Source organism: Nerophis ophidion, linkage group LG11 (assembly GCF_033978795.1).
Source record: "Nerophis ophidion isolate RoL-2023_Sa linkage group LG11, RoL_Noph_v1.0, whole genome shotgun sequence".
Classification (NCBI taxonomy): domain Eukaryota; kingdom Metazoa; phylum Chordata; class Actinopteri; order Syngnathiformes; family Syngnathidae; genus Nerophis; species Nerophis ophidion.
The window spans coordinates 22,831,461-22,857,830 of NC_084621.1; the positions used below are offsets into that span (position 1 = coordinate 22,831,461).

The window sequence follows — 26,370 nt, forward strand, 5'->3', positions numbered from 1 at the left end:
TTTATTGGGCAGTAGTATTTGTAGTTTATTGTAGTACTATTTGTGGTAGTACTTATACTTTACTGTGGTGGTAGTGGTAGTATTGTAGTAGTAGTAATTGTGACAGAACTAGTCTGTTGGTGTATTAGTACTTGGAGTAGTATACCTGTGTTCTATTCTAGTAGTAGTACTTAGTTTATTTTAGTAGTAGTACTTGGAGTAGAATACTTAGTTTATTGTAGTAATAGTACCTGTGATAGTGTAAATATAGTTTATTGTAGAAGTAATATTACTTGAAGTAATGTACCTCGAGTTTATTGTAGCAGAAGTATTTGTAGTTTATTGTAGTAGTAGTAGTATTTGTGGTAGTACTTAAAATTTACTGAGGTAGTACTTATAGTTTTTTGTAATTGTAGTACTTGTGGTAGAGTACTTAGTTTATTGTAGTATTAGTACCTGTGATAGCGTACATATAATTTATTGTAGAAGTAATATTACTTAAAGTAATGTACTTATTTATTGTGACAGTAGTATTTGTAGTTTATTGTAGAAGTATTTGTGGTAGTACTTATAATTTACTGTGGTGGTAGTGGTAGTATTTGTGGTAGTACTTATTGTAGTAGTAGTAATTGTGACAGAACTAGTTTGTTGGTGTATTAGTACTTGGAGTAGTGTACCTGTGTTCTATTCTAGAAGTAGTACTTAGTTTATTTTAGTAGTAGTACTTGGAGTACAATACTTAGTTTATGGTAGTAATAGTACCTGTGATAGTGTAAATATAGTTTATTGTAGAAGTAATATTACTTGAAGTAATGTACTTATTTATTGTGGCAGTAGTATTTGTAGTTTATTGTAGTAGTAGTAGTATTTGTGGTAGTACTTAAAATTTACTGAGGTAGTACTTATAGTTTTTTGTAATTGTAGTACTTATGGTAGAGTACTTAGTTTATTGTAGTATTAGTACCTGTGATAGCGTACATATAATTTATTGTAGAAGTAATATTACTTAAAGTAATGTACTTATTTATTGTGACAGTAGTATTTGTAGTTTATTGTAGTAGTATTTGAGGTAGTACTTATAATTTACTGTGGTAGTAGTGGCAGTATTTGTGGTAGTACTTATTTTAGTAGTAGTAGTAATTGTGACAGAACTAGTTTGTTGGTGTATTAATACTTGGAGTAGTGTACCTGTGTTCTATTCTAGTAGTAGTACTTGGTTTATTTTAGTAGTAGTACTTTGAGTGTACTCTACACACCACCAAGAGATCAATAAAGTATATGGGATGTATTATTATAATGTAAAATAATGTAGTATTATGATGTAATCTAATATGATATAATATAATATAATATAATGTAATGTAAAATTATATAGTGGACTATACGTTGCTTCCATGAAGGTGAGTGATTAATGTTGAGCAGTAGAAGAGTTAATGTTGAGATAACATCACTTCCTGTCCTGCATTAAGCCCTTCCCACAAAAGTCCCTCTCTCTCTCCAGCAGCCACCACCCCCTCCCCCCTCCTCCTTCATTAGCTGCAACCCGGGTGGTCAGCGGCCACTCGGGCTGAGCTGCCAGGAGTGTCGCTGCATCGATCAGGTCCAGTTGGAGGTTCTATCCCGTGAGTCCATGGAGAGGCACGCTCATGCACACTTCCAGCGAGGTCACCTGGCCCAGGAGAAGCACCAGATGCTGGACCTGAATCGACGCCTGGAGAGCTACCTGGGTCGGGTGAAGTCCCTGGAGGAGGAGAACGCGCAGCTCGCCCAGGAGATCCGTGCCCTGCGGCGTGGCAATGACGGCGCCTCGGCGATGAAGAGGAGCATGGAGAAAGAACTCCGTGAGGCCCGAGTGGCGCTCGACGCGGCTTGGAGGGACCGAGTATGCACGGAGATAGAGGTCAGCAAGCTGAGCGAGGAGTTGCAGGTTTTGGACTGGCACTGGCAGCAGGAGGCTCAGGCCCAGGTAGAAGCCAAGACCAAGGTGGAAGTGAGCAGGAAGGAGTTGGAGGAGGAGCACAGAGCTCAGAGGTGGCTCAGGGAGAAGATCGGCCAACTGGAGAATGAAATGAGCCTCCTGGTTCAGACCCATCAGCAGGACGTGGCCCACTTGGAAGCCACCCTGACCCATTCCACGGCGTCGGTGCCGACCCACTTCGCTCAGAGGGGCAACGCGACTTCAGACCTCCACCAGTTGGAGCAGGAGCTCCACCACAGGGCCACCAGAGCCTGGCAGGAGATGGCGGAGGCCTACCAGGCCCAGTTGGTCGAGCTGGAGGAGACTTTGAACCAGAATCAAGCCCGCTTGAGCCAAGCGGACCGGGAAAAGAGCGAGAACCAGGCGAAGCTGCGAGCGCTAGAGAGGGACATGGTCTCTGCTCAAGACGTCAGGCTGCATCTGGAGAGGAGTGCAGACCAGCAGCAGGAGGAACACATGCAGAACATCCACACACTGCAGGTCAGATCTTCTTCATGGTCTTCATACCTTCAACTGCTTTAAATCCATTACTCAACAACCTTGTTATAGTCTGAAACAGGGGTGTCAAACTCGTTTTTTTAATTGAGGGCCGATTTAATTGATATGATGGACCACACTGAATGGCATGGTGGACCAAATTGAATGATGTGGCAGGCCACCTTGAATAACATGGCGAGCCACACTAATTGACATGACAGACCACATTACATGATGTGGCGGACCACGTTGAAAGGCATGGCGAGCCACACTAAATGACAGACCACATTACATGATGTGGAGGACCACATTAATTGATGTGGCGGACCAAGTTGAATGGCATGTTGAGCCGAACTAAATGACGGACCACATTACATGATGTTGAGGACCACATTAATTGATGTGGCGGACCAAATTGAATGGCATGGCGGGCCACTTTAAATGATGATACCCCTTTGAATGACATAATGGATCAAATTTAATGCTGTGGTAAAAAATTTGAATGATGCTGGGGGTTACTTCAAACAATTTGGCGGGCCACCTTAAATGATGTGGCAGACCACGTTGATAGATGTGGCAGAGCACATTGAATGGTATGGCGGACTACTTAAAAAATGTGGCAGAACACAAATGATATGGTGGGCAACTTTTAAATGATGTGGTGAACCACGTTAAAAAATGTGACGGACCTTATTGAAAAACATGGTGGGCCACTTAAATGATGTAGCGGGCCACACTGAATGACATTCCGGGTTATGTTAAATGATGTGATGGACCACATTGCATGATGTGGCGGACCACCTTAGATTATTTGACAGACCTTATTGAAAGGCATGGCAGACCACGTTAAATGATGTCGCGGGCCACACTGAATGACATTCCGGGTTATGTTAAATGATGTGATAGACCACATTGCATGATGCGGCGGACCACCTTAGATGGTTTGACAGACCTTATTAAAAGGTATGGCAGGCCACAATAAATGAGGTGAACCAAATTGAATGACATGGTGGGCCACATTAATAATGCGGTGGACCACATTAATAAAGCGGTGGACCACATCAAATGATGTGACTGACCAAATTAAAAAGACATGGTGGGCCAATTTAAATGACGTGACAGACCACGATAGCAGGCCAAATAAATTATGTGGCTGACCAGATCGAATGATACGGTGGGCCACTATGGTGTTTTGAACCCAATTAAATGAGATGGCGGGTCAAAATTAAAAGACATGGTGGGCCGAATTAAATGACGTGACAGACCACGATAGCAGGCCAAATAAATTATGTGGCTGACCAGATCGAATGATACGGTGGGCCACTATGAAGTTTTGAACCCAATTAAATGAGATGGCGGGTCAAAATTAAAAGACATGGTGGGCCAAATTAAATGACGTGACAGACCACGATAGCAGGCCAAATAAATTATGTGGCTGACCAGATCGAATGATACGGTGGGCCACTATGAAGTTTTGAACCCAATTAAATGAGATGACGGGTCAAAATTAAATGACGTGGTGGGACCAATAAATGATGTGGCAGACCACATCGAATGACATGGTGGGCCACCATGAAGTTTCGGAACTAATTAAATGAGCTGACGGGCCACTTAAATGACGCGGTGAGCCAAATTAAATTATTTGGCAGACCACATTGAATCACATGGTGGGCCACAATGAAGTTTCAGACCCAATTAAATGAGCTGGAAGGGCCACATTAATTGACAGACCACCTTGCATGATGTGGCAGGCCACGATGGCAGGCCCAATAAATTATGTGGCTAACCAGATTGAATGACACGGTGGGCCACAATGAAGTTTTCGACCCAATTAAATGAGCTGGCGGGCCACTTAAATGACATGGTGAGCCAAATTAAATGATGTGGCAGACCACATCGAATGAGATGGTGGGCCAATATGAAGTTTCGTACCCAATTAAATGACCTCCAGGGCACGTTGATTTGGTAGACCACAAACAATGTAGCGGTTCAAATTAAATGACTTGGCAATCCACATTGAATGACATGGTGGGTCAGCTTAAATGAAGTGGCAGAACACATCTAATGAAGTGGCGGGCCAGCGGGCCTTGGTTTGGCACATGTAAAACTACTCCTACTTAAAGGCCTACTTAAATGAGATTTTCTTATTTAAACGGGGATAGCAGGTCCATTCTATGTGTCATACTTGATCATTTCGCAATATTGCCATATTTTTGCTGAAAGTATTTAGTAGAGAACATCGACGATAAAGTTCGCAACTTTTGGTCGCAAATAAAAAAGCCTTGCCTGTACCGGAAGTAGCAGACGATGTGCGCGTGACGTCAACGGTGTGAGAGCTCCTCACATCGTTTATATTTGTGAGCCACCAGCAGTTAGAGCAATTCGGACCGATAAAGCGACGATTTCCCCATTATTTGAGCGACGATGAAATATTCGTGGATGAGGAATGTTAGAGTGAAGCACTAATAAAAAAAAAAAAGAAAAAAAAAAGAAAAGGCGACTGCTCCAGGCGGCGGCAGTGGGAGAGTTTCAGATGTAATTAGACACATTTAGTAGGATAATTCTGGAAAATCCCTTATCTGCTTATTGTGTTAAAAGTATTTTAGTGAGATTTTAAAGTCATACCTGAAAGTCAGGTGGCTGCGATGAACGCCAGTGTCTCTGAGAGAAACCGAGGAGCCAAGATCACAGCTGCCTTTTTGAGCTGCAGGATGAGGTCGCGTAATCCACTCAAGTCTCCGGTAAGAGCCGACTTAATATCACAATTTTCCCATCCAAAAACTTGCTGGTTGACGTAGAGAAACATGTTCGCTTGACCGCTGTTAAAGCTTCACAACAAACAAAGAAACACCGGCTGTGTTTCGGTTGCTAAAGGCAGCTGCAATCCACCGCTTTCCACCAACAGCATTCTTCTTTGACGTCTCCATTATTAATTGAACAAATTGCAAAAAATTCAGCAACACAGATGTCCAAAATACTGTGTAATTGCGCGATGAAAAGAGACGACTTTTAGCCGTAAGTGGTGCTGGGCTAATATGTCCCCTCCAACCAATAACGTCACAAACACGCGTCATCATTCCGCGACGTTTTCAACAGGAAACTCCGCGGGAAATTTAAAATTGTAATTTAGTAAACTAAAACGGCCGTATTGGCATGTGTTGCAATGTTAATATTTCATCATTGATATATAAACTATCAGACTGCGTGGTCAGTAGTAGTGGGTTTCAGTAGGCCTTTAAACCTGCAGTTGTTACACTTCTTTTCATGCTTCGCTCTACCTTATCCAAGAGAAAAGTGTCCTACCGAGAATCAGGGAGGACTTGTGACTAATTCCCAGAAGTCCTCTTCCTCCTCTCCAGTCTTGTTTCCTTTCCTGGCTCCAGAGAAGCCAGCGAAACAATCGCACTTCCCACGTTTGTTGTTGATGGAAGCCCGACTGGCTCCTGCAAGTCAGTAATCGGATCATTTGGCGTTCTAGCAGCTCATCTCGGCTCTCTTCCTGGTTCTGTAGGAACAATGGGAGGGCCTGGAGAGGGAGAAGGAGGATTTAGGTCAGCAGCTTGATCTTCTCGTTGTGGAGAACCGAGGCCTGCTGCAGGAGAAGATGTCTCTGAGCCTGGAGGTTGCCACCTACAGGTAAATAAATGTACTACACTCTTGTGCTGCTGGTTTATCATTTTAAAAACCACGATCCAAATACCATTTAACAGGGGCGCACAAAGAATGCATCCGAATCGCGATTTCTATTCATCCCCGATTCTAAATTGATTCATAATTTTTCAAAATCAATTAAAATATGTATTTATGCAATCCATCCATCCATTTTCTATATGTGTTTAGGCCATCTTTGTGCAAGCAGAAGGAGCTTTTATAAGCTGTAAATTGCTTTGAAAAAGTTGCGGATGATTTATTATACCAAATAATACATTGGGTGACAGTCTGGATGATTTCTTGGCCTCATTCTTGTGAGAATCCTGCGTGCGACTGACGCATCAAGGAGTGAGGGTTAACTTTATCCAGGACTACCTGCAGTGTGCTCAACAACCACCAGGTAGCATCCGTGAGGAGCTAATACTGTGTCATCTCCTTCGCTTTCGGACTTTTCAGGACTTCACATCAAGGAAAAACCATTCTTCAAGGATTTCTTCACGGTCGTAGGTGAGGGATGAGAAAAAAAAACTAATCCAGACCCACTCACTGTACATTCCGAGAATCGATTTAAATCGAGAATCAATTCTGAGTCGAATTGCCAACCAAGGAATCTGATGAATCTGGATTCACACCCTTACCATTCAACCTCAAACGTCAGATGAAATCCATTCTACCTGTATTTTATGATTCATAAATTCTGAGATAATTTGTTCCAGGCTCAAACTTGCCAATATAAATCAGTAATTCACAAACTGTGGTATGAGGGCTCCATCGAATGGTATGTTAAACAATCCTCTGATTAAAGTAGTGATTTAATTGTCCTAAATTCAAACACAGTGTTACTGTTCAAACTGTGTGTAATGTAACAGCCAAAATAAAAATTCTGCCTGGTTTTTAATGAGTACTTAGGCCTACTACACTACTGTATTTTAATGTTGGTCATTATGGTGGTACTTGGGGGGTGATTTTTGGGGTCGCGGGGGGCGCTTGCGCCTATCTCAGCTACAATCGGGCGGAAGGCGGGGTACACCCTGGACAAGTCGCTACTTCATCGCAGGGCCAACACGGATAGACAGACAACATTCACACACTAGGGCCAATTTAGTGTTGCCAATCAACCTATCCCCAGGTGCATGTCTTTGGAGGTGGGAAGAAGCAGGAGTACCCGGAGGGAACCCACGCATTCATGGGAGAACATGCAAACTCCACACAGAAAGATTCCGAGCCTGGGATTGAACCCAGGACTGCAGGACCATTTAAAAACCGTTGCAGGAAATTAAGAATTGTAACATTGGAACATTTAATTGTTCTTCTTGTATAATGACAAGTTCAGTCAGTTTAGAACAAATTTAGAGAGAGAGAAAAACAAAAGTTATAAATATATATATGTACACACACACACACACACATATACATATATATATATACATATATATATATATATATATATACACACACACACACACACACACACATATATATATATGTATATGTATATATACACACATACATACATACATATATATATGTAAGTTGTAAAAATCTGCTGTACAGAATGTGTGCTTCAGGAACAATAATACAAAAATTCACAATTAGGTCTGACTGAATGCTAAAAACGTTATGACAGACCTTAAAAAAACAGAATGGAATTTTAATTTAATTTTACTGAATGAGACAACCAGAATGTACATTAATATGAAGAATGTGTGATTTACAATATTAACTCTGAACGATAAAATACTGAATATTGACAACACATGAACGTTGCTCCTCTTCTACATCTCACACCCGCTCTCGATCGATATGTTTTACAATCAAGTGAAACGCAACAAAAATGCAACAAACACAGCGAAATATGAAAGCGAAAGGTTAAAAAAAAACACCTAAAATCTGATACATCACTAAGCTTTAGAACATTGTTGTAAAAAATCTCTTTCCGCGTCGGTCCCTGACACGTGCATTTCAGGCTCTAGAAACACTGTGGAAACGCTCCCCACCCACACTGCTTGGTGCCTGGTCTGAGCTGCTGTGACCTAAATTACCATAGTAACTAATTAGATTACCACAGTAACTAATTAGATGACTATAGTAACTAGTATATCCTGCAAAAGCGCAAATTCTAACCATTGCAATACTTTGTATATTTGAAGACTATACAACCATAACTGCACATCATAATGGCAGCTACAGTTTCCATCTTAAAGATCTAAAATCAATTATTGTGAAATGTCCTGCGGGGCAGATTGAAAAGCTTGATTTAATTAATATGCCTTGGTCTGGTTTAGAAGATGAACCCAGCGTGTTTTTTCTCACAAGGAGCCCGCAACTCTCCCGTCAAAAGGCAAAACCCAGTAACTCAATTTTGGTCAAAACTGAGCTGATAATTTTGGAGTTCCTAGGTGATAGACTTTACATTAGTGTATGCGATATTGTAATTTGTTCCGTAAGTAAGCTGTTACGCGCATGGCAGGACCTAGCAACTACCACATAACCGCGTAGATACAACAGAAAAACCTAGTATCTCAAGGGACCAATCGGAGCTTCTTTGTCAGTCGCCTTATTGTCTTTAATGAGACATGTGCACAAACGGGGGCCGACGGTCAACCTAAATTATGTGATATTATGGCACGAGGGGATATTTGGAAGATCGGCCCAGGATTTTGCAAGCCATCCATCCATCCATCCATTTTCTACCGCTTATTCCCTTTCGGGGTCGCGGGGGGCGCTGGCGCCTATCTCAGCTACAATCGGGCGGAAGGCAGGGTACACCCCGGACAAGTCGCCACCTCATCGCAGGGCCAACACAGATAGACAGACAACATTCACACTCACATTCACACACTAGGGCCAATTTAGTGTTGCCAATCAACCTATCCCCAGGTGCATGTCTTTGGAAGTGGGAGGAAGCCGGAGTACCCGGAGGGAACCCACGCAAGCACCTTCATTAAATGTATTGTTCTTGATTCTTCCCCTTGCATACTCTTTTGGGCAGATATCTGTGGAGGTCAAAATAAAAACTGGACGCTGTACACGGCTCTCGCCCAATGTGCAAACGCAGAATGGGGCCCACCCGAGATTGTGATAAAATATCTGGAGAAAGGGCACACGTTCATGAGAGCAGATTCAATCCATGGCTCAATCGGCAAGAAAATGAAAGCTCAAAAAAACATCTCTACGTTTGAGGACTTTGTAGATCTTTGTGAGACAGCATCAAGATGGATTGGTTTTCCTTTGTTTTCTCAAAATCAGCTAGAAGTGAGTTACGAGGTTTTGCCTTTGGACGGGAGAACTTGTCTTACAGACCTTCACCCGGTCTGGTCCCCAGACGGACTTTCCGCAGGTTCTTTCAAAAGGTGACGTATAAATCATGAGGAACATGCGGCAGTAGATATTTGGGTCCAACGTGGGTCTGAGCCAGCGGGCACAGCCCTGTAGTGAAAGAAGATTCTGGCTGCAGCTGTTCGGTCCTGATGAGGCCATTGTGGCGCGGGGGCTTTCTCCTTCACATGACTCCCCAGATTACTCAGACCCCCACCCCCCTGCCCCGTATCGACCCACACTCTTTAGCAATTTATGAGCAGCGGGGTTCTAGAATAACAGCAGCGAGAGTGGTAGGGGGAGGAGCACTTAAATATCACTGACAGTGTTATTGAGAGTACATCCATGTTAGTAGTAGTACTGCGTAAAAATCACATCCATGATCAGTGAATGTGTGCTGGAATGGTCAACACGTGAACACTGATGGTGGAATTAGTGCTGCATGGTCGGCTAATGATGTCATCTTGCATTGTGTGTGTGTGTGTGTGTGTGTGTGTGTGTGTGTGTGTGTGTGTGCGCGCGCAGATGTCCCATCAATAGCGGGCTCCTTCCCTGCTTACCATAACAACAGTGCCATGTTTCCTTCCTTCCTTCCTCCACCCCAAGGAGGTCCTCTTCCTGCTCCCGAAAAAGTTTTTTGTGGTCTTTGCAGAGCTTTGCTGGATGGCGAGGGCCTTCAAAGAAACGACGGCGCTCTGCAGAAACAGCCCAGAAACATTTATTTTACAGGTATTTAAAACATCAGATTTTTTCCCTTTTTAAATTTTTTTTTTTTTACGTCAACCATGACATAACCTCCTGGCGGTGGTATTAACACCCACCCGATTAATGTGTTACCCATCCATCCATGTTCTACCGCTTGTCCCTTTTGGGATCGCTGGAGCCTATCTCAGCTGCATTTGAGCGGTACACCCTAAACAAGTCACCACCTCATCACAGGGTCATCACAGATAGACAACATTCACACTCACATTCACACACTAGGGCCAATTTAGTGTGGGCAATCAACCATTACATCCATCTATTTTCTACCGCTTGTCCCTTTTGGGGTCACTGGAGCCTATCTCAGCTGCATTTGGGCAGAAAGGCAGTGTACACCCTGGACAAGTCGCCACCTTATCACAGGGCCAACACAAATAGACAGCATTCACACTCACACACTAGGGCCCATTTGGTGTGGCCAATCAACCGTTACATCCATCCATTTTCTACCACTTGTCCCTTTTGGGGTTACGGGGGGTTGCTGGAGCCTATTTCAGCTGCATTCAGGCGGGAGCCAGCGTACACCCTGGACAAGTCACCACCTCATCACAGGGCCAACACACAGACGGACAACCTTCACACTCATACTCACACACTAGGGACCATTTAGTGTTGCCAATCAACCGTTACATCCATCTATCCATCCATTTTCTACCGCTTGTCCCTTTTGGGGTCGCTGGAGCCTATCTCAGCTGCATTCGGACGGGAGGCAGCGTACACCCTGGACAAGTCACCACCTCATCACAGGGCCAACACAGATAGACAGACAACATTCACACTCACATTCACACACTACGGACCATTTAGTGTGGCCAATCAACCGTTACATCCATCCATTTTCTACCACTTGTCCCTTTTGGGGTTGCTGGAGCCTATTTGACCTGCATTCCGGGCAGGAGGCAGTGTACACCCTGGACAAGTAGCCACCTCATCACAGGGCCAACACACAGACAGACAACATTCACACTCACACATTAGGGCCAATTTAGAGTGGCCAATCAACCGTTACATCCATCCATTTTCTACCGCTTGTCCCTTTTGGGATCGTGAGGGGTGCTTGAGCCTATCTCAGCTGCATTCAGGTAGTAGACGGGGTACACCCTGGACAAGTCGCCATCGCATCACAGGGCCAACACAAATAGACAACATTTACACTCACATTCACACACTAGGGCCCATTTAGTGTGGCCAATCAACCGTTACATCCATCCATTTTCTACCACTTGTCCCTTTTGGGATCGGGGGGGGGGGGGGGGGGGTGCTGGAGCCTATCTCAGCTGCATTCGTGCGGTAGGCGGGGTACACCCTGGACAAGTTGCCATCTCATCACAAGGGCCAACACATATAGACAACATTCACACTCACACACTAGGGCCGATTTAGAGTGACCAATCAACCGTTACTTCCATACATCCATCAATTTTCTACCGCTTGTCCCTTTTGGGGTCGCTGAAGCCTATCTCAGCTGCATTTGGGCGGTAGGGGGGCACACCCTGGACAAGTCGCCACCTCATCACAAGGCCCAACACAGATAGACAGACAACATTCACACTCACATTCACACACTAGGGACCATTTAGTGTGGCCAATCAACCGATACATCCATCCATTTTCTACCGCTTGTCCCTTTTGAGGTTGCGGGGGGTAGCTGGAGCCTATATCAGCTGCATTAGGGCAGGAGACGGGGTACACCCTGGACAAGTCGCCATCGCATCACCAGGCCAACACAAATAGACAACATTCACACTCACATTCACACACTAGGGCCCATTTAGAGTGGCCAATCAACCGTTACTTCCATCCATCTATCCATTTTCTACCGCTTGTCCCTTTTGGGATCACGGAGGGGTCGCTGGAGCCTATCTCAGCTGTATTTGGGCTGTGGGCAGGGCACACCCTGGACAAGACGCCACCTCATCACAAGGGCCAATGCAGATAGACAGACCACATTCACACACTATGGCCAATCAACCGTTACTTCCATCCATCTATCCATTTCTACCGCTTGTCCCTTTTGGGATCGCGGAGGGGTCGCTGGAGCCTATCTCAGCTGCATTTGGGCGGTAGGCGGGGCACACCCTGGACAAGACGCCACTTAATCACAAGGGCCAATGCAGATAGACCACAATCACACACTATTGTCAATTTAGAGTGGCCGATCAATCGTTACTTCCATCCATCCATCCATCCATTTCTATCGCTTGTCCCTTTCGGGATCGCGGGGGTTGCTGGAGCCTATCTCAGCTGCATTCGTGCGGTAGGCGGGGTACACCCTGGACAAGTTGCCACCTCATCACAGGGCCAACACACAGACAGACAACATTCACACTCACATTCACACACTAGGACCAATTTAGAGTGGCCAATGAACCGTTACTTCCATACATCCATCCATTTCCTACCGCTTGTCGTTTTGGGGTCGCTGAAGCCTATCTCAGCTGCATTTGGGCGGTAGGCGGGCACACCCTGGACAAGTCGCCACCTCATCACAAGGGCCAACACAGATAGACAGACAACATTCACACTCACACACTAGGGCCAATTTAGAGCGGCCAATCAACCGTTACTTCCATCCATCCATTTTCTACCACGTGTCCCTTTGGGGTCGCTGGAGCCTATCTCAGCTGCATTTGGGCGGTAGGCGGGGCACACCCTGGACAAGACGCCACCTCATTACAAGGGCCAATGCAGATAGACAGATCACATTCACACACTATGGCCAATCAACCGTTACTTCCATCCATCCATCCATTTCTACCGCTTGTCCCTTTTGGGATCGCTGGAGCCTATCTCAGCTGCATTTGGGCGGTAGGCGGGGCACACCCTGGACAAGACGCCACCTAATCACAAGGGCCAATGCAGGTAGACCACAATCACACACTATGGCCAATTTAGAGTGGCCAATCAATCGTTACTTCCATCCATCCATTCCTACCGCTTGTCCCTTTTGGGGTAGCGGGGAGTCGCTGGAGCCTATCTCAGCTGCATTTGAGCGGTAGGCGGGGAACACCCTGGACAAGTCACCACCTCATCACAAGGGCCAACACGGATAGACAGACACCATTCACACTCACATTCACACACTTGGGCCAATTTAGTGTTGCCAATCAACCGTTACATCCATCTATCCACCCATTTTCTACCGCTTGTCCCTTTTGGGGTCGCTGGAGCCTATTTCAGCTGCATTCGGGCGGGAGGCAGCGTACACCCTGGACAAGACACCACCTCATCATCATAGGGCCAACACACAGAGACAACATTCACACTCACACACTAGGGACCATTTAGTGTGGCCAATCAACCGTTACATCCATCCATTTTCTACCACTTGTCCCTTTTGGGGTTGCGGGGGGTTGCTGGAGCCTATTTCAGCTGCATTCGGGCGGGAGGCAGCGTACACTCTGGACAAGTCACCACCTCATCACAAGGGCCAACACACAGACAGACAACATTCACACTCACATTCACACACTAGGGACCATTTAGTGTGGCCAATCAACCATTACAATCGGTCAAAAATATAAACACATTTTATCGAAAATAATAGTTTTATGCGAAGAACATCATGTAAAACACATACAATGTAAATGACGAGCGAAACGGATGAATACATTTTACACCGCTTTTACCTTAATGGAAGATTCGTGCGGCAATCTTCTTGGACAAAATGTTAAAGGAGCCATATAGGACCGAAAATACAAAAAAATGAAAGCCTTATATGATGTAATTGTCTATACTAGCTATAATAGCCTACTATCAAAATGACTGTCTCGCAGGCTGACGCAAATCTGCATTGACAGAAATGTTGACATTTAATATTTATTCTACACATTTTTACAACGTTGGAAAACATTAGTAAACTGGAGGCTTCTCAGAGGGTGAGATAACTCCTGGAAATGACTGGCTTAGAATGGCTAAAGGTATAGATGTGTATGTCCAAGTTAAAGGAAATGGCAGGTTGTCTTCTTCTAATGGATTTATTGCAAGCTGGGTAACGTTTGCTGTGGTCTAGAACAACATGGCAAACACAACTGTCAGAAATTCAGCCAATATTACATACAGATAATGTGTCATGAGACTTGCAAATACAAATAAAATATACAGAGGACATAAGGAAAGGAAATTAAATGAGCGCAAATATACCTACAGACAATGATGCTAGCCAAAATCCCACTTAAAACAAATTGAATGCCAATGTTCTACTGTGGATAGTTATATAAAGTAAAAAGCTTACAATTATTCGCACAAATAAAATTATAAGCATTTGGCAATTACAATCATAAGTAGTTGAAAAGTTTACATTAACTGTAGCGAATTATAATTGGTTCACGAGACTTCTTAGAATGTATTTTATTTTACTGCAGTGGTAGCAGCAGCTGCCAGTTATGGGGGCGACAGGAGAAGTTGCTTTGTTCGTCAGGCCAGAGAAATTTGGCATCGTTAACGGCTGCCTGCCTTTAATAGCCGACATGTAATTAACTAATAGAATGTGATTTCACTGACTACATTTTGGAAATGCCTCTGGACATTAAATTTAATGCTTTTTAATGTAATTTAAGGCCCATTTTTTCGCTAAATCAATTTAATGACTTTTCATACTTTTTAATGAAACCCTGTAATGTTTGTTTGATCTTGAATGGGATTGATCTGAAAATCTTAATTTCCCCTCAAGGATTAATAAAGTATTTCTGATTTTGATCTAAAAGGGGGCATGCGGTCATTTTCAAGTTAATTGCGACGTAAAAAAGAAAAGTGCTTGGATTGTGCGTGCGCACGCTTTAATAAATCTGAATTTTAGAATGTGTGCTCAAGGAAGTTTTTAAGAAAAGAGAGTGTATGTATCTTATTTTCCGGACAATAGAGTGCACTATTTATACTTTAAGGGAAAACCTTTTTTTCCCCACATTAGCCACAGCGGACTGTAAGCCGCAGATATATATGTTGTGAAATTAGTTATTTACACAACGATTTTGTACATGTTTATACCTAATCGTTTCCAAACGGTGCCTGTAACATGGCAATAAAACGGCTGAGCAAACCAAACAGAAGTCATCATCATGGACCCACTGGTAAGCTAGCTCTCCAATCAGCTGAACAGACTCAATAACTCCATAGTGAAGAGTTTGTGAAACAGAAACAATAAAAAAAAAATGCAAACACTTGTAAAAGTGTTTGCATGTTAGCTAATGCTAATGACACTCGCCTTGTTCCATTACAGTAGAGCGTACAAATATGCATGAAAACACTCCGATAGACATCACACATCTCTAGGTATATAAGCTAATGTAGCGAGTCAGACCGGATGCTTTGGTCAGAACAATTAGGTGAGAGAAAGCTTGTATCCGAAAAAACTCAAATCTTGAGGTACCATTGTGTTTGCATTATTTCAGATTGACTTTATAACTTTTTTGAACATTTGAATAATTTTTCAATAATTGAAACACAAGTATATTATATTTTGATCATCATTGATTTGCAGGGAGAGGCTACATAAATCTACAGTCTTACAGTTAGGCTAACGACTTCAGCTAAGGTTACCAAAACTGATCTACTTTTTCCAATGAAATCCAGACTATGGGCCGCTAACGTAAAATAATCTGTTTTATAACTAACAGAGCTCCATGTTTAGTATTGGTAATGCAATTTGAGAGTATTGGGGAGTTGCTGGGGGGGGTGAGGCCTGATGTAATTCAAGAAGCACCAGAGAAGGTCCCCAAAGCACAATGAGGCACATGGCCTCCCTTTCCAGTAAGAAAGGAAATGGCGATCAATATCCTCCATTAGTAAGCGTCCTATGTGGAGAAGGTGGCTTTGAGCCAAGGTTCCTGATCCATCACTCCTAGAGAGGAAGTCAGCCTTCAGGGCCCAGAACCTTCTGTGGAAGTTGTACCACAAAGATCGTATTTTTACTCCAGTTGTTGATCAGATCTTCTGCTTCACAGACGCACCGTTGAAGACTTTCCGAGAGAATTATCAGCCATCTGTTCGCCGGAACACCGCGCCCCTCTCATCACCTCTCTGCCGACAGCCACCAACATTTGATACCACGACGCTCTTGAGGAGCACAACTAAAACCACCAGTGACTCTCAGAGGGAATCAAGGGAGTCTGATGAAGAAAATACTACTACGGCCAAACAAGAAAGCCTGTATCCCAAAATACTGCAGGAAGGAGCAGTGGAAGAGTTCAGAGCACAGGAAGTGGACGAGAAAGTGACCTACGCAGAGCCTCTTTCTCCTCCAGGAGAGGACGAAGAGGAGGAGCATCCTGATGGAGACATGTGTGAAGATGATGTTATTGTTGTCGAGGAAAAAGCAGCTGTCAGCTTCCAGCTTCAGTCTTCACAGCCACCACTTTCTAAGGAGCTAATTCAGAAACAATCTCATAGTCAGGAGAAGACATCAGACCTTCTGGAAATGACAGAGGACACATTCAGTTCCTCAGCTGAATGTGATCAAAAACAGAGAACTGATTTTTCGATTGAGACGTCTCCGGAGGAAGAGTGTGTGAGCAAAGATGTACAGGAGCAAACAGAGGCCTTAGTCCAAGCGACTCCAGAATCCAGGACAATCCTCTCCTTGTCCCAGAGTGAGGAAGTTGTCGAGGAAAAAGCAGCTGTCAGCTTCCAGCTTCAGTCTTCACAACCACCACTTTCTAAGGAGCTAATTCAGAAACAATTTCATAGCCAGGAGAAGACATCAGACCTTCTGGAAATGACAGAGGACACATTCAGTTCCTCAGCTGAATGTGATCAAAAACAGACAACTAATTTTCCGATTAAGACGTTTCCAGAGGAAGAGTGCATGAGCAAAGATGTACAGGAGGATCCAGCGGCCTTAGTCCAAGTGGCGGCAGAATCCAGGACAATCCTCTCCTTGTCCCAGTGTGAGGAAGTAGATATGCCAAACATCTCCAAGGATCACACGGCTGAGATCGGGCAGGAAATAATCTACTCCACCTTGGCGGAAGCAGTAGACACGTTGTATCCTGATGGAGAAGAGATGGATACGTGGGACAGTGTGATGAAGAAGATTCATGTTGAGTCAAATGTTCCCAAGCCGGAGGCAGAAGTAAAGACAGAATATGCAGAACCAGAGGAAGACATCTCAACGAGAAGGTCTGAGCCAAGCAGAGAAGATATGAAGACGCAAGACGACCACACGTCCAACTATCATGAAGAGCATTCTCAAAGTTCCAACAACCAAGAGGATGAAGATGAAGACTCGCAAAATGTCTCTGTGTCATGGAGGACCGAGCTGGAGAGCGACAGCTATGCTCAGGAAAACACTCTGGCCGACACACGTCCTCTGATTCGGTACAAGAGCGACGAGACTGACGCCAACACTCAGGCGTCGCACATGGACGAAAGTGAGTCCAGCGACGGTGAGCAGGACCAGAAGACCGGAGACGCCGCCAACTGGACCGAGACCAAGGCCAAGAACTTTGGAACCATGGAGGATCTTTGTGAGGACGTAGAAGAGGAAGCAGTGGAGTGCGAGCAGGAATGTTCTGATGATAAAGATGCTGGAGTGGACCAAGTCACCTTAGAAGCTAGCGAGGTTATTTTGGATGAAGATGTGAGGAGAACACCTGTGGTCCTCCAAGATATTCCGTACGACGATGAAGAGCTTGACACGGACAGATTTGTGGAGCTGGAATTGGAAAACCTCTCCACGGATCGATACGCCTCTCACTTTGCTCAGCAGCTGGACAAGGAAAGCGAGACGGAGCTTCTTGAGGACCATGAAGATGAAACCATGACAATGGAACAAAAAGATGACGAGAAAGTAAACTCCTGCATGAATACAGATGTCAAAGTAGAAGACAATCTGGAAACAAAAGACTTCACAAGGTCACTGGTGGACTCTCAAGAGGTGAATGAGGATGAGGACAACCAGGTTGCTTCAGAGGTTCCAGGAAGAAAGGAGATAGATTTTGTTAATTTTTCCATGGAGACTCACATTGATGAAACCTTTAGTGAGTTCAATAGGATAGGCATCGTTGAAGAAGTAACGGAAGGAGAAATAGAAGACATAGTAGAAGAAGAAATAGAAGTAGTAGGAGAAGAAACAGAAGAAGTATTAGAAGAAAAAGAAGTAGAAAAAGAAATAGAAAAAGTAGTAGAAGACAACCGGGTTGCTTCAGAGGCTCCGGGAAGAGAGGAAGACTTTCACTTTGTTTCCATGGAGACTCATGCTGATGAAACCTTTAGTGAGTTCCTCAACAGGACTGACATGGTTGAAGAAGTAATGGAAGAAGAAATAGAGGAGGTAGTAGAAGTAGTAGGAGAAGAAACAGAAGAAGTATTAGAAGAAGAAATAGAAAAAGTATCAGAAGAAGTAGTGGAAGACAACCGGGTTGCCTCAGAGGCTCCGGGAAGAAAGGAGGAAGACTTTCACTCTAATGTTTCCATGGAAACTCATGCTGATGAAACCTTTAGTGAGTTCCTCAACAGGACTGACATGGTTGAAGAAGTAATTGAAGAAGTAGTAGAAGAAGAAATAGAAGTAGTAGGAGAAGAAACAGAAGAAGTATTAGAAGAAGAAATAGAAAAAGTATCAGAAGAAGTAGTGGAAGACAACCGGGTTGCCTCAGAGGCTCCGGGAAGAAAGGAGGAAGACTTTCACTCTAATGTTTCCATGGAAACTCATGCTGATGAAACCTTTAGTGAGTTCCTCAATAGGACTGACAGGGTTGAAGAAGTAATGGAAGGAGAAAAAGAAGAAGTATTAAGACAAGAAACACAAAAAGTAGGAGAAGAAACAGAAGTGGTATTAGAAGAAGAAGTAATAGAAGAAGAAATAGAAGTAGTAGGAGAAGACTCAGAAGAAGTATCGGAAGAAGAAATAGAAGAAATAGTAGAACAATTAAAAGAATATGCAGTGGAATATGTAGAGGAAGAAGAAATGGAAGAAGTATCGGAAGAAGAAATAGAAGAAGTAGTAGAAAAAATAAAAGAATATAAAGTGGAAGACAAAATGGAAGAAGTAGTAGAAGAAGTACTAGTAGAAAAAGAAGTAGTAGCAAAAAAAATAGAAGAATTAGTAGGAGAAGAAACAGAAGGAGTAGTGGAAGAAGAAATGGAAGTAGTACGAGAAGAATCAGAAGAAGTAGTAAGAGAAGAAGAAAAAGAAGTAATAGAAGAAGTAGTAAGAGAAGAAACGGAAAAAGTAGTGGAAGAAGTAGTTGTAGAAGAGGAAGTGGTAGAAGAAGAAAAAGAGAACCAAGTGGGGCCAAAGACTGTCTTGGAAAACCTAAAAGATCTCATCCCCAAGGCCGTAGAAGCTACTTCTTGTTTGCCTGGGGAGAACCTAGCAGAAGACACTGCAAGTTGTCTGGCAGATGAATGGACCGTCCTGGAGAACCTCAGCAAGGACTTTGATATCACAGCTTTAAGCGATGAAGATGAGGCATGTGGGGAAACTGCCCAGAGTCGTCCTTGCGACAGTGCCGCCATATTTGAGGCGCGGCCTGTTGAAATTTCTCCTGATACGGCGCTCGAGGAGAACGTCATCATCGCCGTGAAGGACTCTGCAGAATTTCTCAAAACAAATGGCAGAGACAAGCAAGATTTCTGGGCGGCGTCCTTGGGGGACAGCGCCGCTTTCCGAACAGATGACGACGCGACAGAGAATACCAACGTCACGTTTGGCGGCGGGCTGGCTTGGGGGAAGGCGGTCAACGGAAACTCCGCCCATGGACGCACCCCTCAGGAGGGCGGGTCGGTCCATTCCGAGGAGTCGGAGGCTGAGGGTGGATGCTGGTCTTCTGGGGACGAGTAGTCTGATTTGATTAGCGGTCACAGCGCCCCTTTGTGCTTCTCCGTGTCATTACAAGCATTTAGTCTGCTCTTTAAGGGGGGAATATAGCATGTTGGACGTGAAGTTAAAGCTCGCCTATGGAAGACCAAGTTGTGCCTTGGAGCGCACCCTAGTAGCGCAATACACCAACGTGCCAACATCAAAGATTTCCCTGCCTTTGACCCTCCTGTGTCCTTCCTCCCGTCCTAATTATCCTTCACACTTCTGGAAGGTCCCAAGTTGAGGATTGATCTCCAGGAAACAGTTATTGATAACAATATTGATCTGTGGCTAATCGGATTTCACCTCCTGAGGGAGGAGGAGCAGCTGTTTATTGATCATTCTGTTGAGTTCACGTGTGTTCTTTGTGACCAATAAAGCTTTTTTTTTGTTTTTTTTGTTTGATTGATTGAACCGTTTAGTCTGCGGTCCTTAGAAATCTGCAATAAACTTTACGACTACTTTTCATGTTGTCTTCTTTTATCATCCCTCATTCAGCTATGTCCATTAACTGTTACAGTACAGGACATTTATTGCACTTGAGTTAATTAAACCATTTCCACTAATTGCTGAGGTTGTTTTTTTTATGCTCAGCTGCATTGCAAACCACATACATATTTTTCCATAATACCATTCGTAATATTACTGTAATATTTACTTATACTTCAATACTTTTTTTTCTTTAAGGCAGGTGTGCCCAACGTTTTGCCCCGGAGCCATTTGAGGCCCACAGCTTGTTATTCATTGGCCCGCAATGCCTTCATCCATCTATCCATTTTCTACCGCTTGTCCCTTTTGTGGTCGCTGGAGTCCATCTCAGCTGCATTTCCGGTGGAAGACAGGGTACACCATGGACAAGTTGTCACCTCATCACAGGGCCAACACAGATAGACAGACATCATTCACACTCACACACAAGGGCCAATTATAGTGTTGCCAATCAACCGATCCCCAGGTGCATATTTTTGGCGGTGGGAGGAAGCCGGAGTACCGGGAGGGAACCCATGCAGTCACAGAGAGAACATGCAAACTCCGCACAGAAAGATCCCGAGCCTGGGATTGAACTCAGGACCTTTGTAGATGCACTAACCCCTCTTATGAAGGAAAAAAATAAACATGTTTGTGATTAGAAAACAAAAAACCGAATAATAGGGAAAAATGGAAATTTCCCCCAAAAATCGGACCTGGAAATAAAAATGGCCATTGACCGGTGCACCTTCTACAAGGTTTTTGATGAACATATATGCAAATTTGCTTGCCACATATAATCAAAATTGCCAACCTTGAGACCTCCGAATTCGGGAGGTGGTGGGGGTGTGTATATATATATATATATATATATATATATATATATATATACACACATACATACATACATACATATGCATACATATACATATATGCATACATATATATATATATATATACACATACATATATATATATATATACATACATATATATATACATAAACATACATATATACACATACATACATACATATACATACATACATATATATAGATACATATACATACATACATACATACATACATACATAGATACATACATAAATATATATAGATACATATACATACATATATACATACATACATGTATACATACAAATATATACATATATACACACATATATATACATAATACATATATACACATATATATACACACATATATATATACATATATATATATACATACATACATACATACATATATACATACATATATATATATATACATACATACATACATACATATAAACATATTACATATATATACAGTATAGAGGGGGGGGGGGGGTTGCCCACATCTGAGGTCCTCTCCAAGGTTTCTCATAGTCAGCATTGTCACTGACGTCCCACTGTAGTGAATTCTCCCTGCCCACTGAGTGTGAGTTTTCCTTGCCCTTTTGTGGGTTCTTCCGAGGATGTCGTAGTCGTAATGATTTGTGCAGTCCTTTGAAACATTTGTGATTTGGGGCTGTATAAATAAACATTGATTGATTGATTGATTGATATATAATCCGTTCATGACTGAGTATATCCGTTTGGCCACCGTATTCAATGGAGAAGTCTGATCTACAAAATTTGCAAGCATCATTCCCTTACCCCTTTGAGCTGTCCTGGATGAACTGAAATTGTTTTTTCCAATCATTGTGGAACTTGCAAGCGAACTTCTTACTCATCATCGCCATGTCTCTTCTTCGTTCTTCTGCTTTGTCTCTGTTATGTTTTTTCAAACAAATTTTGGGGGTAATTATATACTTTGTGTTTTTCCTACAATTAAAAATGGTGGAATTTTCAGTTTTGTTTTTTTTTTACAAAAAAAGCATAAAGCATGAAAAAAAGTTACTAATATATAAAAACTTGATATCTATGGTGAGGTCTAAACCTGTTGAAAACTTTGTAACTTGTTTTTGGAGATCATCCAAATGTGTTTTTTCCCAAAATCAAAAATGAACTTTTTTTTTTTCCAAAAAGAGCATAGAACATTACGAAATATCACAAATATATAAACATTATATTTGTATGGATAGGTCTGAAGCTGTTGAAGAATTCAAAGCATTGAAAGTAATAAAACAAAATATGATTTATTTTTTTACACCTTTTCATCATTTAGGAGGCTTAAACCAGCAGATACGAGACATTGATTCAACGTTGATTATACCTATGTCTTTTTACAAACTGACTTCTCAACAAAGCTGCAACATTTTGTATTTGTATTTTTAGACAAGGTTGATGTCTAACGTTGGATCCACGTTGTTGGTCGGGAAATGACCAAATTGGTCGAATCAAAATCACAACCTGACATTGAATAAACTTCGTCAAAATGGATGTTGTTTCAACGTTGTATTTGTGTTGTAGAACATTGGCTGGAAAATGACCAAAATGTAATGTTCAAATCAACATTAGAACCCAATACTGATTAAACGTCGTTAAAAAGCATGTTTCAATGTTATATTTGAGTTGCTCAGCATCAGGACCGAAATCAACAAGGTCTCAACGATGTTTCAATGTCTTGTACCTGCTGGGAACGTAGTTTTGAAGTAAGAGACTCAAGCGGTTTACAAATAATAGGGAGAAGAATTGATCAAACTACAATGTTTGGGTTTTTGTTATGTTGGATGGCAGGCAAGTGCAGAAAATAAAACCTCTTTATCGGGGATTTGCTTGTACAACACAAAAGAAGACGTGCAGCAAGGAAGTGCACAAATAAAAGCAAAAGTACAAAGTACAAAGCAAAATGGTCCAGTCTTGAAGAGCATCCTGATTAGCAACCAGGGACAGGTGTTACCCGATTGCTAATCCGAGACAGATGATGGACACAGTTGTCAGGCCAGACGAGTGGTGGCAAACAGGAAGTGGAATGAAAAATAATAGCGCTGAACAGGAAATAATACAAAATACAAGAAACTAATAACAGTCATGCGGAATCATGACAGGTTTTAGGAAGGGGTGTCAAACTCATTTTAGATCGGGGGCCACGTGGAGAAAAATCTACTTCCAAGAGGGCCGGACTGGTAAAATCACAGCACGATAACTTAAAAATAAGGACAACTTCAGATTGTTTATTGTATTAAAAAATATAACAAGCACATTTTGAAAATGTACAAATCATAATGTTTTTTTTGTTTTTTTTTTACACTTACATGTTGCGGTTAATAGTGTTCTATATTTATTTGTTGTTATTTATTCTTTCTGAATAAATGATGTGATAATGTTCATCAGTCAACTCATTGGTTTTCATTTTCAATCTATCAAGATAAAAAAATATCAAAATCAAATTACAGGATGTTATGTAGTTTGCTCATTTTCCTCGACTGGTGCAAGGTCATCATGTGGTTTATTTTGTACATATGTAACATCACCTAAAAAGATACAAAGAATTGCTATTGCGACATCTAGTGGACACATTTAGAACAGCAGCTTTTTTAATTCAAAAATTTCGGCTGACTTTTATACTTAGCAAACTCATCCCGCGGGCCCGATAAAACCTGTTCACGGACCTGATCCTGGCACCCCCGATTTAGGATCCTGAATGTACAAACCCCGTTTCCATATGAGTTGGGAAATTGTTTTAGATGTACATATAAACGGAATACAATGATTTATTTGCAAATCCTATTCAACCCATATTAAATTGAATGCACTACAAAGACAAGATACTTGATGTTGAAACTCAAACTTTTTTGTTTTTTGAAAATAATTAACTTAAAATTTCATGGCTGCAACACATGCCAAAGTAGTTGGGAAAGGGCATGTTCACCACTGTGTTACATCACCTTTTCTTTTAACAACACTCAATAAACGTTTGGGAACTGAGGAAACTAATTGTTGAAGCCTTGAAAGTGGAATTCTTTCTCATTCTTGTTTTATGTAGAGCTTCAGTCGTTCAACAGTCTTGGGTCTCCGCTGTCGTATTTTACGCTTCACACATTTTCCATGAGAGACAGGTCTGGACTGCAGGCGGGCCAGGAAAGTACCCGCACTCTTTTACTACGAAACCACGCTGTTGTAACACGTGGCTTGGCATTGTTTTACTGAAATAAGCAGGGGCGTCCATGACAATGTTGCTTGGATGACAACATATGTTGCTCCAAAACCTGTATGGACCATTCAGCATTAATGGTGCTTTCACAGATGTGTAAGTTACCCATCCTTTGGGCACTAATACACCCCCATACCATCACAGATGCTGGCTTTTGAACTTTGCGCCTATAACAATCTGGGTGGTTATTTTCCTCTTTGTTTCGGAGGACACTGCAGGCACAGTTTCCAAATACAATTTGAAATGTGGACTCGTCAGACCACAGAACACTTTTCTACTTTGCATCAGTCCATCTTAGATGAGCTCGGGCCCAGCGAAGCCAGCGGCGTCCCTGGGTGTTGTTGATAAATGGGTTTTGCTTTGCATAGCAGAGTTTTAACATGCACTTACAGAAGTAGCAACCAACTCTAGTTACTGACAGTGGTTTTTTGAAGTGTTCCTGAGCCCATGTGGTGATATACTTTACACACTGATGTCGGTTTTTGATGCAGTACCGCCTGAGGGATCAAAGGTCCGTAATATCATCGCTTACTTGCAGTGATTTTTCCAGATTCTATGAATCTTTTGATGATTATACAGATCATAGATGGTAAAATCCCTAAATTCCTTGCAATAGCTCGTTGACAAATGTTAAATGGGTTGTACTTGTATAGCGCTTTTCTACCTTCAAGGTACTCAAAGCGCTTTGACACTACTTCCACATTCACCCATTCACACACACATTCACACACTGATGGAGGGAGCTGCCATGCAAGGCGCCAACTAGCACCCATCAGGAGCAAGGGTGAAGTGTCTTGCTCAGGACACAACGGACGTGACAAGGTTGGTACTAGGTGGGAATTGAACCAGGGACGCTCGGGTTGCGCACAGCCACTCTCCCCACTGCGCCAAATGTTCTAAAACTGTTCGAGAATTTGCTAACAAATTGGTGACTCGCCCCATACTTGTTTGTGAATTACTAAGTATTTCATGGAAGCTGCTTTCATACCCAATCATGGCACCCACCTGTTCCCAATTAGCCTTCACACCCGTGGGATGTTCCAAATAAGTATTTGATGAGCATTCCTCAACTTTATCAGTATTTATTGCCACCTTTCCCAACTCCTTTGTCACGTGTTGCTAGCATCAAATTTAAAAGTTGATTATTTGCAAAAAAAAAAAAAAAGTTTATCAGTTTGAGCATCAAATATGTTGTCTTTGTAGCATATTCAACTGAATATGGGTTGAAAATGATTAGCTAATCATTGTATTCTGTTTTCATTTACATCCAACACAATTTACCAACTCATATGGAAACGGGGTTTGTACAAAAAAGTACAAAGTGGCCCCTACAGCCTTCAAATTTTCTGTATGCGGCCGTCGCTGGAGGACGTTTGGACACGCTCCTTTAAGACGGTCAGTGGCACTAAATTTATTATTTTTTTTATTAAGAGTGTCTGATGTGACAAGAAGAGCTTTTGTTGTGGCAAAATATTATTTAGGTTACTTTAAACACATCCTTAGTCAGTTTCTGTGTTAAAAAGTGTTCTTTGGCATCAGGATAGCGAAAATATGACTTTACGATTTACTATCTAACATTCTGTAGCTGACAAGTACCCCGCCTCTTTGCCCCCCATCATCATCATCCTCAGTTCAGCAAATGGCCGTCTTTTTCTCCTCTTTGCTGCCTAAATGTATCCAAAGAGAGAAAGGAAAGGGGCTCAGTGTTGACGCTGGAATTTAACGCATGCGCTCACTGGCCACTTTAGTTGGAGCGCCGTTGTCAAAGAAACACAATGATCTGACCCTGTTTCTGATCCATACACACTATTCTATCTAGTTTTATGGTGCCAGGTGC

General features: G+C 42.6%; 2 protein-coding genes across 4 annotated transcripts in view; one reads left to right on the forward strand and one right to left on the reverse strand.

Moving 5' to 3' along the window:
* The window catches only part of LOC133561823 (C-type lectin domain family 9 member A), a 94,589-nt gene that overhangs the window by 50,048 nt on the left and 18,171 nt on the right, over positions 1–26,370 (reverse strand). Inside the window, exons 2-3 of one of the 3 annotated variants that reach the window (XM_061915401.1) lie at positions 9,964–10,098; positions 5,738–5,960 (exon numbers count right to left, since the gene is read on the reverse strand). In XM_061915401.1, the coding sequence (XP_061771385.1) occupies positions 5,738–5,960; positions 9,964–9,966 (226 nt within the window). In that variant the 5' untranslated portion in view covers positions 9,967–10,098. Of the gene's footprint in view, positions 1–5,737; positions 5,961–9,963; positions 10,099–26,370 lie in introns of those variants that run through there. The other 2 variants (XM_061915402.1, XM_061915400.1) reach the window with 2 other exon arrangements.
* On the forward strand, positions 1,513–20,530 carry nes (nestin). Its single transcript, XM_061915399.1, has 4 exons — positions 1,513–2,437; positions 5,946–6,070; positions 10,056–10,132; positions 16,108–20,530. The coding sequence occupies exons 1-4, from the start codon at positions 1,610–1,612 to the stop codon at positions 19,944–19,946; spliced, it is 4,869 nt and encodes a 1,622-aa protein (XP_061771383.1). The 5' UTR covers positions 1,513–1,609; the 3' UTR covers positions 19,947–20,530.

Bases quoted from the DNA above. Each gene is read 5' to 3' on its own strand.
- nes (XM_061915399.1), top strand. From the start codon at position 1,610: ATGGAGAGGCACGCTCATGCACACTTCCAGCGAGGTCACCTGGCCCAG. The intron at 2,438-5,945 runs GTCAGATCTTCT...CTGGTTCTGTAG, and splicing joins AGAACATCCACACACTGCAG to GAACAATGGGAGGGCCTGGA. The intron at 10,133-16,107 runs GTATTTAAAACA...TCTGCTTCACAG, and splicing joins CAGAAACATTTATTTTACAG to ACGCACCGTTGAAGACTTTC.